The 15,034-nt window shown below is 32.9% G+C and overlaps 1 protein-coding gene across 1 annotated transcript in view; it reads right to left on the minus strand.

The window, feature by feature from the left end:
- Positions 1-9,797: 9,797 nt before the first annotated feature.
- LOC111687398 (tetratricopeptide repeat protein 19 homolog, mitochondrial) overlaps positions 9,798-15,034 on the minus strand; it is a 38,959-nt gene continuing 33,722 nt past the window's right edge. Inside the window, exons 3-4 of the mRNA XM_023449835.2 lie at positions 10,158-10,305; positions 9,798-10,077 (exon numbers count right to left, since the gene is read on the minus strand). Of these exons, the coding sequence (XP_023305603.2) occupies positions 9,826-10,077; positions 10,158-10,305 (400 nt within the window). The 3' untranslated portion in view covers positions 9,798-9,825. The remainder of the gene's footprint in view (positions 10,078-10,157; positions 10,306-15,034) is intronic.

A 15,034-nucleotide genomic window follows, 5' to 3' on the forward strand; every position in this document is an offset into this window, starting at 1 on the left:
TTCATTTTTTTCGTAATATATACGAAATTGTATGAAATATATTGGTATAATGCAAAATAATCTTTGAAAAATTAAATTCAAATTTTATAAAAATGTTTAATTTTGCTAAAATTTAAGAAAAAATATTACGAAAGGTTTTCGTAATAATAGAAAAGGTTTTTATTAAATAATATTTCGTATTATATACGAAATTATTTTAAATATTACGAAAAAAGAAGTTTCGAATTTTTTCATAAAGTTGAGCATGGATTATTTTCAGTGTAATAAAAAATTACCTTCTATATTAAATAAACTTTTCATTCATGTTTTTATACCCTTCATCTTCGTGCGAAGGGTATATATAAGTTTAAAATTCCGTTTGTAATTTCTATAATATAATTTTCCGACCCTATAAAGTATATATATTCTGAATCCTTATAGATAGCGGAGTCGATTAAGCCATGTGCGTCTGTCTGTTGAAATCAGTTTTTAGAGGGCCCCAGATATTGGCGAGATCCGATTCTTCAATAATTCTGTTAGACATTCTTTCGTGAAGATCGCTATTTAAATCGCTATATAAATCAGCAAAATCGATCGGTAAATAACGGAGATATGAGCAAAAAACCGAGACAACAAAGCCTTTTTTTCATGCTTTGTTAAATAAGCAACAACACTGTATATTGTGGTGGCCTCCGGTAGGTTAGTGGTTAGTGTTCTAGTCTGGTAGACCGGAGGTGGTGGGTTCGATTCCCACCCGTAGCACTGGTTAAGGAGCGCACAACAGGCCCGATAGAGGCCTAGGTGTATTTCTTCGGATTTGATGTGTATACATCCTCCTTTCAAACTAACTAACTAACTAACTAACACTGTATATTAGTAAAAGATGTACACGTGTGTGTAGATGTATTTGGTTTTTCAGCTGTGTATTTCGTTTTGTATGTTTGGATGCTGTTGGCGTCATTGAGTTGTGTATTTTGTTTTGTTATTGTGAATTCTGTTCGTATATTTGGATGTAGGTTGGTTTTATAGCGTTGTTTATTTTGTAATATTAATGTAGTTGGGAAAAAATTTATAAAACTAATATGTGAAGGGTATATAAGGGTATATAAGATTCGGTACAGCCGAATATAACACTCTTACTTGTTCAATTTATTAACATTTTTGACATTTAAATTTTTTTGTTTGTTTTTCTCGTTATTCTTGTGTAGCGTCGTATATTTTAGTATTTTATAAAAAAACAGAGTTGCATCGCTAAAAACTATTATATTTTGAGTAGAATTTAACCAAACAACTACTAAGTGAGTATAACAAACTACTTACAACTGCCCTATTGTGTATCTTACACGCAATTTTCGTACATGGATGGTCCGGTCCACGTACAAGCACTTTTCTCAAGTACTGGAGCTATCAAATCTTTTCCATAGTAGTCTCGTTGGGAAATACAGGTGTCATGAGCAAGCTAAAACTACCCCGACATAATGTCTCCCAACCACACTATTGATGGCTCTGTTGTTTCGGTAACAGTACCTAGAGGGACGAAATCGGTAGTCCGAAACGCGGATCATATTAATTGACAATGCTTTATTTCAGTGGTCACAAAAACCCACTGCGATAAGTTGAGCATGTTTCAAAGTAAACTCCAACGCACTCAACCATGTAGGAAATTCGCTAATAAATTAAAGAAATGACAGTGTCGACCTTGCACCACGTCCACCCGTCCCTTCTTGCTAGATCATTGTCTAACACACCGTTACACCATCACTCCATCTGTCAAATTCATCAATTACTCCATTCTCTCTATAGAATCAGAGTAGATATCAGAAAACACCAGAAAAATCTACCTCGTATACCCAATCATTATCTGCTGAAATCCAACATTGATCAACAGTCATGCTTTGTAATTTGTACCGCTCCAACATCTAGGAATGATAACAAAAATGTATCTTATATTTCACCTTGGATCCCGAAGGAACCTCAATCAACTGACCAGCCGGTCCATGTTCAAGCACTTTGCTCGAGTAATTGAGCTATCTAATCTCTGACCATTGCTGCACCGTTGCATAACTTCCGAGATGTAAAACATCACTTCCGTTTACAACCACGCCGAATGGATGGCCTCTGTTGATTTTTCAACAGCACCTAGAGACGTAACCGGTAGACCGAAGTACGAGTTTATCAAATAAGCCGAGACTTTGTTCTTACTCACAGGGACACACTGCGGTAATTCTGATATGAACAGAGTATACTCTGAGCATATCTGGACAAGGAAGGAAAATTCAATAGTATCATTATTTTATGATACCTTTCATCCATCATTAGACAACCTAGCACACATCTCATTTATCCGACACATTCATATGAGAAAAACATACTACACATTTATTATAGATAGACCCTAAATTCATCCCGTACCATATACAATTAATACCAACTCATTTCCAACGCTTATTCCCACAGTCACTCCTCTGTTGGGTATCTGTTGTTACGGCAACAGAACCGAACTTATCCCGAAATATGGACTTTTAACCGCAACTCACTCTTCCACTACGTGGATCCCGAAGGAACCTCAACCAACTGAGCAGCCAGGACAACTGGCCACCCGTAGTACCAGATTATGTGGTTAGACCTCTTTTCTTTCCATCGTAGTCGATGGAATGTTATTTTCGGAATAACATCACTTCCAAGATACTTAGATCTAACTTCGACGAATGCAAGAAAAAGTGTTCCAGAGTTTCACTGTCAGCCTTGTTACGTCGAATGGTTTTGCGTTTGTCAGATAAACTGCCTCGAGCTACCTTCCCTGTAAAGCTATTGCTTTCGTTACCAACTACTCTCGAGTGGGCTGGTCGCTATATGATGTAAAACTTACATTCTATCTGGGATCAGCGTTTCAAAGTTTCCAACATATTCTGTGTCTGGTATACGAACAGGCACGTTCGATTATTTTGTATAACCTTCAAATGTGTCCAGTATACATTAATTACGTGTCCTATATCCGCTTTTGGCCAGTTCGCATAAAGTAAAGAGCCGTTGGTTGTAAGCGCCGCCTCATATCTTAAATATGAGTCTTGGTTGAAGTAGTAAACATGGCACCACTTATACCCAAACAGCATATACGCTGAACTCCCTGTTCAATTTTTTCAATTTTTGTCTAAAAGAGCATAAGCTATGCCAATTTGTCATAGTAGGATAAGACCCCGCATGCCTATAGTTCTCCTACATATCAATCAGCACCGATTGTATTAGTTCTACCCCAAGCTACAAGGTAGGAATTTGCATCACAACATATTAAAATTTTCTTAGTTTTCCTTTGTGCCTCTTCAACCAGTTTCATCAGAGGTAGTGTCGGAAAATCGAAGGACAGGTAAACGAAAGCGAGATATATGTTGTCGATCGCTATTTAAAATAATCAAAATCGGTGCATAAATAACGGAAATATGAGCAAAATTACGAGACAGCCTCTGAAAATTTCATCAAAATTTAATTTTTTTATTCATGGTCAGACAGAAATTGAAAAAAAACAGTAACAAAATAGAGTGCAAAATCAGCAGCACTAATGGGTTGTTATTGGCTAGAAACATGAAATTAAGTATGTGGAGCAGGGATGACAAAATTGGTACGCTGATACTTTTTTTGATACTATATGATGTTTAAGAACCATGATACTCCCGACTCTTATTTGATACTTTCAGGTTCACAATACCGATCTGATTATCATATAACCTGTAGTTAATCTGTCTGTTAAAATTATTTTTGTATAAGAACTTTCAATATATAGTTACGAAAAAAATAACACATTAAGAATATGCGGATAAAAGTTCTTTAAAATTTCAAATACTTTTCCAAAAAATTTTCTCGAAAATGCATATACTAAAAGTTTTAGAAATGGAGTATTGGAATTCTCTTTAATATCAGAATTAAAGAGACCTAGTTTTAAAAAGTACTTTATGTGTTGTATGTTTTGCAAATTATCAATTCAGCTCATTTAAAATAGAAATGGAAAGTTGAACTTATTTTTATCTTGATTTGCATTATATAAATTACCAATAATTTACAGTCTTAAAAAGTTTTTGACTTTAAAACAAATGATTTTCAAATTTCTATCTAATAAAAAACGATATTTTGAAATTAAGCATTCAACTAAAGATAGTATAATAAGTTTTGGTCATTGGATTTAAACTTTAAAGCAAATTATTGTTTCATGTTATATTCAGAATCGAATGTACGAATATCCTATGTAAGGTCAAATGTCATAGAGCGGAATGTGTTAAGTTTGATACTACAATTGATTTTTTAACAAATGAAAACAAAAAACAATCGATACTAAAAATGTTATAAAAGTTGAAACTCTGAGACCAAGTTAGACACTTATAAAGGATTGAGCAGCACTGAATTCGAACCTGAATTAATGTTATCCCCAACACGTCTGGAATTTGAGATATAATGTCCTAAAATTTGAGACGTTATAATAGAGCCAATACAACTTTATTAGTAAAATATATGCCATTTGAATGTATATTCTATTAGCTTTAAAAAAGAAAAGTATAGTTTGATCTCTGGATAAAAAATTTCGACCTGTGTTACTGGCTTTAAGTTAAATTTCTAAATTCATCCTTGTATAGGGCCAAATATGACCTGATTTTTAAGACCGGATTTATTAAAATATAACAAATTGTATTATGACTGCACCCATTTCCTGGGCAAGATTGTGTAGCAAATTTCATCAAATTATGTCCAAGAGCGACGAACAAAGATTCACCATATCAACATATAATGCCCTTTCCATTTTTCAAAAATTACAAAATTTTTAACTAAAAATATTTCAGTACTCTGAGATCCAAAAAAGTACCCACTAAAATATTTATTGATACTAAAACAAAATTTCTTTTTTCATTCCTGATGTGGAGCTTGGCATAAGTTAGAAATCATACATTACAACTTTTTGGTATTTTTTCGTTTTTCAAAAGGTACTTTTTAAATTTTTTATAATATTGAACCCAGAGACATGAAATAAAGTATGTATATCCCGAATTAGATGAGAACACATAAAATAGTACTTTTTATACCCTACACCACTTTAGTAGGGAGGGTATATTGGGTTTGTGCTGATGGTTGTAACATACAAAAATATTCGACCAATATACACCTTAAAGTATACCAATCGGTTTAGAATCGTTTTCTGAGTCGATTAAGCTATGCCCGTTGAAAATGGTTGAAATCGGTCCATTATTTCACCTAGCCCCGTAGAACAACACCCCCCGAAAAGGGCTTCTGAGCTCATAATTATGTTAAATACAGGTATATCGATATCGGCACAACTAAATTTTATATAGCCTTACCAAATTTCATAAAGATCGATCCTAATTTGACCATAGCTCCCATACAAAGTCCCCTTCAGAAAATCCTTGCGAGTCCGACGAAGTTTTCATAACAAAGCATTTATGTTGAATTATACCTTGACTCAGACATACATAAGTCATTTATTGTTGAATAATATTGAGGGGCTAGGGTCAAATAAGGCCCTATAATTATAAAATTTATAGGGGTCATCAAGGCAAGTATAGAACATGGCAGCTTTTTGTCGAGATACGAGTATATTAAACATAATTATGATCTTAAAAGCACTATTCGGCGGGTTCAGATCTATGGGGACTAGGTGAAATAATGGACCGATATTAAATATTTTTTAATCTTAATCATTATTAATAGTCCCTGGTACCATAGAAGATCATGTGCCAAATTTCATTTAATTATCTCGACCTGTAGTTTGATTACAAGGTTTAAAAACCTTATTCGAGGATTCAGTGGTATGAGTGCTAGGTGAAATAATGAACCGATATTAACTATTTCAATAGTCCATGTCATGTTTATATGTTGCAGCAACAAAAAATTCAATATAGTGGTAAAAAAATTGATGAAAAACAGTTTAAAATGTGGAATAAAGAAAATAAAAGAATTTTAAATTCAAAGAAATAAATTTGGTTCATTTCGCTTGTTTAATTAATATAATATTAATTGATTTTTTTTACATAGTTATGTAAGTTTGTTTTGATAGAAAAATCTTGGTGAGAAGATAAACTTATGACTTGTTGCTTGCAAAGATCTGTTCACAGTCACTGCTACTACACATAAGTATTAAAAGTACACAACTTGATTGTGAATTGAACAATTATTTTTCAAAAAAAATTACACAATTTCTTTTAAATACATTAATTTTTCGTTCATTTTATGGTCTCTGTTGGTAGCATTCATTTTATTACTCGTAGCTTTGTTTAGTCTAAAATCGTTTCATTTCGTTGATTATACTTTTGTATTTAGCTGACTACGTAAATAAGTATGGAAGTTGATCTGTTGGTATTCTGATGCATTTCCCATTTTAGTTTTGTATATAAATTAAAGAGATGGACAAAAAAAGTTGTGTCAGTCACCCCCTAGAATTAAAGATATAAAATTATTTTTTGCCACGCCTAGAAATACCGCCCTTTTTGTTTTTTATATTTACGTCGTCATTTTAAGTCCGATCATTACATATGACATATCAATATTGTAGTGGTGTTGTGTGTCAGCTGTTTGTTTAAATAAACAAACAGACAACATAAAGAATAAAAAGGGACAGAGTGGCCAGATTGCCAGCGGATAAAGCTCGCCGGGTAGGGTGGTTCTTGCCGGCAACCTGTACCATTAACACACACTAACACAAAATTCATACCAGCATTTAGGGTATTTAAAAAGAAAAGGGGACAAAAGTAGTGTTGCATCTCCCTACGGTCATACCTACAAAAATTTTAAAATATTAGCAAATTTTAATTATCCAACTTCAGATGATAATTATTAACAAATTAAGTATTTAACAATTTGGCAAATTTTAGTTTTTAGCAAATTTAGTTTTAAGATTTTAACAAACTTTATTTTTTTAGTTTTAACAAAATTTAGTTTTTAAGTTTTTTGCTTTTAGATTTTAAGATTTAATCAAATTTTAGATTTAAAGTATTATGAAAAATTAAGTTTAAATTTTTAACAGGATTTAGTTCTGGCAAATTTAATTTCAATCAAGTTTTTAATTCAGCTTTTAGTTTTGGTATTTTATCTTTTAGTTTCTATATTTTAGACTTTAGTTTTAATCACAAAATTCCTTTTAGGTTTTAGCTTCTAAGTAGATTTTAGATTTTAGTTTCTAAGTAGATTTTAAGTAGGTTTTAGATTTTAGTTATATTAGAATATTTATTTTCTCTTCCTCCTTCACTTTGCAGGTTGGCAGGTGTAGCAGTGGGTTTCGGTCGTCCGTATTCGTCCGTATTTATTTATTCTCTTTTTATATTTTGCCTTTTTTATAATTATTTAAAAGGTACAGTCAGTCCGTCTTGTCGTTCAGGGTCAAAACCTTACTGGTCGAAACCTTAACCTGCGCACCCCAGGATTGGTAATGCAGAGCCGATGCCAAGAGTCCCTCGTCGGAAGCAAACAGAGGTGGCAATAAATTGTATTGTATTTTTTTTTGTTACTGGTGAATTGTATTTAATATTTTCAAACAAATAAAACTTTCCTTGAAATTTTTGTTTTTGAGTTTTACTTTATGCTGGCCACTTGCTTGTTCGGTGATGGTCGTATAGAAAAAGGACCGACATTTTCTCCATTCCATTATGGCTTCCTCACTTTTCCATCTATTCAGCCGTTTGTTTTTGTTTATTTCCTTTATTTTTTTTTAAACGTCAAAATACGCGTTGCCAACTTTTCCCTAATCTTCTTCTTATTTTCTACCTCCACTCACCTAACTACAGGGTGCACACGACAATATTTATGGCTTGGCTGTAGCCACATTTCACCCTTGGGCGATTTTTAAATTAGACGTAACATTCTATGCCCGACTTCTGATATCTCGGATCCTTCCCCAAATTCTGAAATTGTGGCTATACAATAATAAAGAGCCTTTAATTATGTAAAATATATAGGCCTTTGAAATGCTCACTATTATGCATTAACAGCTATTTTATAGACATTTAAAAATGTTCATATATTCATTATCAACTGTTCTCACAACAGTTAATTTGCCAGGAAAAAGCGTCGAAAACACTTTTTTTGAAAATAAATTATTAATATACATTTTCTCCATTCCATTATGGCTTCCTCACTTTTCCATCTATTCAGCCGTTTGTTTTTGTTTATTTCCTTTATTTTTTTTTTAAACGTCAAAATACGCGTTGCCAACTTTTCCCTAATCTTCTTCTTATTTTCTACCTCCACTCACCTAACTACAGGGTGCACACGACAATATTTATGGCTTGGCTGTAGCTACATTTCACCCTTGGGCGATTTTTAAATTAGACGTAACATTCTATGCCCGACTTCTGATATCTCGGATCCTTCCCCAAATTCTGAAATTGTGGCTATACAATAATAAAGAGCCTTTAATTATGTAAAATATATAGGCCTTTGAAATGCTCACTATTATGCATTAACAGCTATTTTATAGACATTTAAAAATGTTCATATATTCATTATCAACTGTTCTCACAACAGTTAATTTGCCAGGAAAAAGCGTCGAAAACACTTTTTTTGAAAATAAATTATAAAAATGTTATTTTTTACAAACCCTGTCAGATCCTACTTCCTATCGAAAAAGAGGAAAGTTTATTATATTTTACAGCACTATAGTGGTTTAGCTTTGTCCATCCGACTTATAATCAAACTATAAGTAAAAAGTTATACAAAGTTAAAAAATTCAGAAAAAGTTATTATTAAATAATGTATGATAATAAAGTAAAATAAGATATTAATATTTATTAATTATTAAGTAAATTTATAACTTCTAGGTCTAAACTACTTGCTTTCTTTGTTGGTAAATTTCAGAGTTGGGGTAGTGCATTAATATTTAGTGTACTAATGTTTCCACTAAATCCCACTATAGTGACGAAATTTTGATTGTTATACACTATTTTTTATCACTATAGTGGTAGTGAAATATATTTTAACTTCCACTAAAAAAATTACTGGTAGTGAAACATACATATATCTATTTTATTATTTTCATTGTATTAAAGAAAATTATATGTACCATAATTTAACATGTTATATTAATATATTGATGAAATTTCCGTATTTTTTTTTGTATTACTATTTCCTTTTGTCTTTTAATTTTGTTACTACTTTAATGTTAGTATTAATTAATGTAATAAAGAGTATAAATTAATTCAATATAATGATATGTATTTGAGTTCCTTTAACATTAGTGAATGATTATATTTTTCCACTATCCTATTAGTGGAGAAAAAACATTTGCACAAAGCTGTAAAAAAAGGGTTTTCACTATCACTAAATTAATTTAAGTGAACAAATTTTTTATATCACTACTACTATTGCTTAGTGAGGCTGTATTTTTTAAACTCACCACTAAATATCTATTAGTGATAGTGAAAAAGATTTGTAAGTAAAGATTTGCCACGCCCACTATAGGCATTCCGCCCATTTTGTCGAAAATGCAAGTGTTGGAAGACTCCAACACTTGCAGTTTCTGAGATATGCGATTACTAATACAATTTATTAATGTGGGCGTGACACGTCGCCCACTATTGTCCTCCAATTTTTCCACCAAATAATCATATGGATGTCAAAATTGTCCATAAAAAATGTGAGGACTTTAGTTGTACCATGATCCGAGATATTCGACTTTTGAAGAAGTGGGCATGGCAGTACTCCCAATTGCAATTTAAAAATAAAAAGTAACCTATAGTTCCTTTCAGATATTGGGGAACATAGATTGAAAATTTCAAGAAGATCGCTTCAGTGGTTTAGCCTCCTATAAGGTAGAAACAAACAAACTATTTATAAATCTAATTAAATAAATCTCATTTATTTCTCTGTTTGTGTTTTTATTTCATTAAGACAATACTCTGCTTGCTCAATTGCGGCGTCATTGTTATTCGATTTTCCACTTTTCCATGCTTGAGAACAAACAGATTTTGCCTCAATAATTAAACCTTCTCGTAGATAAATTAATCCCAAATTAGCTAGTAAAATACCTTCCTGTGTTGCATCCTTTATATTTTTTACTAGTTCTAATGCTTTTAAAATATAATTTCTAGCTTCATCAAATTGTTCCATCTAAAATATTATAAAATAAATATATAAATAATTTATTATATAAATAATTAAATATATAAATAAAAATTGTATGTACTTACATTTGTACAAACTACGCTCAAATTATTTAAAATTGTTAGAGCCTCTTCGTTATCAGTTCCATGAATTTGTGTAAAACAGTCATAAGCATCTTTAAAACATTGTTTAGCTTGTCGAAAATTATGTTCCTTCATTAGTAATTGACCAAACCTTTAAGAATGTGTTTTAAAAAATATGGTTTTTACATAACTCAATTATAAACAATAAAAAATTAAAAGACGTTGAGATTTTGGGGGTATATCTAAAAAAAACTGTTAATGAAATCATTACTTTTAAAAAATAATGTTTTTAATATTAGGCCACGTTTACAATGCTGGAGTACTCCACACTCCAGAAAATTGTATTTCTTTCTTTTTCATACCAATATAATTTTAAATTTGACTATTTCGTTTTATCCACTCCAGAGTCAAACAATTTCTACTTCAGAGTGAAGATTATTTTAATTTTGGAGTTAACATAAAAATGTTAATGCTCGCATGACAAATGTTAATTAAAAATGAAATATTTTGTCAAAAATAGAAAAAATAATTTGAACTTCTTTTAAGAAGCACATTTCAAATGTGTTATGATGATGGATGATTGTTAAACATAGGGCTTAATTAAAACTGGGCGATGTTAAAAAAAAATTCGAAGAACTTAAATGGAAATTATTGGTTGTATTTTGAACAGTTAAATTTTTTTTACTAAAGTGCAAAGTGGAGTACTCCAGCATTGTGAACGTAGCTTTAATTTAAACTGTTTTTCATTATTTTTTTATATCATTAATTTTTCTAGTAAGCTAAAATTGGTATGAGGTTGATAGCAATAGTTTTAAAAGTAGCAAAAAAAATAAAATAAAATTTCAATAGCAGTACAGTTTCCGTTCTCCTGGATTAGCGATAAATGAAATTATACTTTTCAACTATCAAAAGTTTGGTATCAACTGCTTTCTAAACGAAGTAGCAATGCTATCTAAATTTTGGAAGCATTAAACAATAAAAACATTACGACATTCAGAACAAATGCAAATTCGTGGACATACTTAGAAAGATGTGATAATTGTCTTTGTGATGTGATAATTGTCTTTTCACAAGAAATTTTCCAGGTAGACTTTGCTTCCTCTTCTAAAAGAATCCATGCACATAGCGTTCTGCATGTTCGTTTGCAAAAGGATGCCGTATATTTATGGTAACGGTTTCCAGATTTGACAATTTATCGTCATTTTGACGATTTTAATTGTCAAAAATGGTTGTTTGACGATTTTACCCCTAAATTATTGATACATACTTGAAATATTTTAAGTATAAAATTAATAAATGTGAAGTAATCTTATACCGAAGATTATATTTACTCATAAAGTCGTCGTTTAAAAAAAACACAATCGCACTATTTTCACTGTAACTACTTTTCTTTAAACACTTCAAATCATTTCCAACCCGTCCGGTAAATTAAACTAGACAAAGATGTTTATTCATCGAAGGCATAAAGCAAAGTGAGTTTATTAATGCAACCTGCGCTGCTTTTATACTATTTCCAATACGTAGTTGTAATACAAAAGCAATGACTATAATACATTAAAATGGTTGTATAAAAATGTAACATTCAATAAATCATAGAGTTGTATCTTAGAAAGGTAGTTAAATTCAAAAATTAAGCGTTAAATTCAAAATGTAGTGATCATATAAACAGTGTTGTATTAAAATGTATAAAAGTAAATTACAGAGTCGCATTTGATAAAAATCAGTTAGTTTTGAAAATAAACGTTAAAAGTTAATAATTTAAAAGAAATGATATTAAATGGTATACTTCATGTGTAAAATAAATAAATAAAGAAAATAAAAATAATGAACTGCTTCAGTCTCCCCCTTTGATGCGGCAATCGTCCCGATAATGCATCAATTCTTCATTTTCTGGGCCGACCTCTAGTTCGCATTCTACGTACTGGTTGTATGGCTGGATCTGTTGACCCTACTACAGGTGTTAGGGCAGAAGCATGATAGGTTCCTAGTGGCATATTCACGTCATCTTCATGAGCTATTACGTAAGAGGTAGTGCCCTTCTTCTCTATAATGACATATGGTCCATCTCGCTTTGGAACAAATTTGGAAGTAACGCCCTTGCTAGTGTTGCTTAAAACGTGTGTGGTTACCAAAACTTTTGAACCAATTTCCAATGGCGGCTGGTTACGTCTATGATTGTTGCTATTTCGCTTGTTATGGTCTTGTTGTTTATAAACATTTTCCTTAACATCTTTGAAAACATTCACCAGGTTTTGTAGATATGGCGTAATCTCAGACAAAAAATTTTCAGATTGAATTACCGATTTTAAATCATGTTGAACGTCATCTAATGTTCGCAGTTGACGACCAAATGTCAAAAATGCAGGTGTGTACTTTGTGCTTTGGCATAATGTTGTGTTCATCGTAAACCGAATACTAGGCAACTTCTCGTCCCAGGATTGATGATCGTTTCCAACTAAAATGGCAAGTTGAGCCTTCATATCTCGATTTTTACGCTCGACTGGATTAGCCTCAGGGTGATATACAGGAGTTAGTATGTGGTCAATATTTAGACAATAAACCACTTTTTGCATAACAGCCGAAATAAATTGAACACCGTTGTCGCTGATGATTTTTCTGGGCACTCCGTAGGAAAACTTCATCTATTAATGTTTTGGCGCAGACTTCAGCTGAGGCGATCTCCAAGGGGAAAAGTTCAACCCATCTGCTAGCTATGTCTTCTATTATATATATCCATTGATATCCTTTTTGGGAGATCGATGGCAACCACTTCAAATCTTTGATTGGATGATACTGTTTGGTATAGTCCTGCAGGCTTTAGATTTGTGGCTTTGTATCTTTGGCATTCTATACATTCCTTAACATGTTTTTCAATGTCCTTTCGAATTCCAGGCCAATAGTATCTCGAGGTGATTTTAGATGTTGTCCTCTCTATACTGTACTTAAGGATGTCTTGTCTCTCTTCACTGGGTATCACAAGTTGAGCATCTTCATCATTGTAGCAATATAAGACGCCATCATTCATAATGTAACCTCTTTTTGACCAATAGGCAAGATCATCTGTATTATTCTCAAGATTTTCAATAATGTTTTTAAGTTGTTGATCATTAAGTTGGCTTTCTCTAATTGCACTAGCATTTTTCCTTGGCATCTCGATGGAGAATGATCAAATTTCGCAAGGACCTGTAACATCATGGTCATCTTCGCATGATGGTCTAGACAGTGTATCGGCAACCACATTTGTCTTTCCTGGCTTATATTCAATTTGAATATCAAATGGTTGTAGTTGTAGAGCCCAGCGGGCTAGTCGTCCAGTTGGAGTTTTGATCTTCATCAACCATTTTAGAGGCTGATGGTCAGTGATGAGTTTAACTGGAGCTCCCTCAATATAGCCACGATATTTATTTACGGCCCAAACTATTGCAAGGGCTTCACGTTCAATTGTGGAATAGTTGCGTTCTGCATTCGACAAAAGTCTGCTCGCGTACTCAATGGGATGTTCATCTTGGCTCTCCCCCTGGAGCAAAACTGCCCCTAAAGCATAACCGCTGGCATCTGTCTTTAAGATAAAAGGCTCACCATCTACAGCTTGTTTTAAGATTGGAGCTGATGTTAATAGTGTCTTCAAATAGTCAAATGATTTCTGTTGTTCAGGACCACAATACCATATAGCATTCTTCTTTGAAAGGGCTGATAACGGCTTGGATATATCGGCAAATGATGGTATGAAACGGCGGTACCATGAGCAGGCTTGTAGAAATGATAGGACTTCTTTAACGTTTCTTGGTCTTTTTCGATCTTGCAACGCCGCTACTTTTTCAGGGTCTGTCATAATTCCTTGTGGTGTAAGGACATGTTCCAGGTATTTTACCTCATTGCAGGCAAATCGACATTTTTCCAGGTTGACTTTAAGACCAAATTCTTGCAGTCGTTGAAAAATATTCTGTAGGTCTCGGATGTGTTCATCAAAACTGGGGGAACAAGAAATTATGTCATCCAAGTATGCCAACAGAATTGTATCCCCCAGAGATGCTTTCAAGCGATCAATTAATCTTTGGAACGTTGCAGGAGCATTTCGTAAACCGAATGGCATACGTGTGAATTTATACATACCAAAGGGAGATACGAAAGCTGTTTTATCCTGATCCAAAGGGTGAACTCCAATTTGCCAGTAACCGCTTTGTAAATCTATCGTTGACATGTAGCTTGTAGCTTTGGCCTCATGCAGTATATCATCTACTCTTGGCAAAGGATAACGATCAGGTTTAGTTATTGAATTAAGTTCGCGGTAATCAATGCACACACGAATTCCACCAGTCTTTTTAGGGACAATAACTACAGGAGCAGCCCATGGAGATTGACACTCAACAATTACTCCAGAATCAAGCATTTTGGTAATTTCATCCTTCAAAGCAGTCTTCATAGCTGACGATAACCAATAAGGAGGAATTGCTATGGGATCATGTTCCTCGGTATGAATACGATGGATAGCATAAGGTGTAGCACCAGTAGAATCCTCAAATATTGTCTGGTGTAATACCAGGATTTGGTCCAACTCACTTCGCTGGTTAGGGGTAAGACCAACACCATCAGACTCCTTTAAAATTTTAAAGTCCATTGAAAATAAGGGTGTGAAATAGTCATCTGTGTCCTCAATTTGTTGAATTTTGCGTGTTTTTGTTGGTGGTACTTTGGGAGAACGTTGCCCTTCAATAGTTGCCATAGCCTTCTTAAATATAGATTGGATGTACCTTGGAGAGTAATCGTTACCCGATGTCCGCATAGGAGATAAAAATTGATCGGGCAATTGTTGATGGGAATTCAAACTTTCAGCCAATAATTTCTCCTCTAATACTTTCCCGATTGAACAAGGCGAATCA

The sequence above is a fragment of the Lucilia cuprina genome, chromosome 2 (genome assembly GCF_022045245.1).
Source record: "Lucilia cuprina isolate Lc7/37 chromosome 2, ASM2204524v1, whole genome shotgun sequence".
NCBI classification, from domain to species: domain Eukaryota; kingdom Metazoa; phylum Arthropoda; class Insecta; order Diptera; family Calliphoridae; genus Lucilia; species Lucilia cuprina.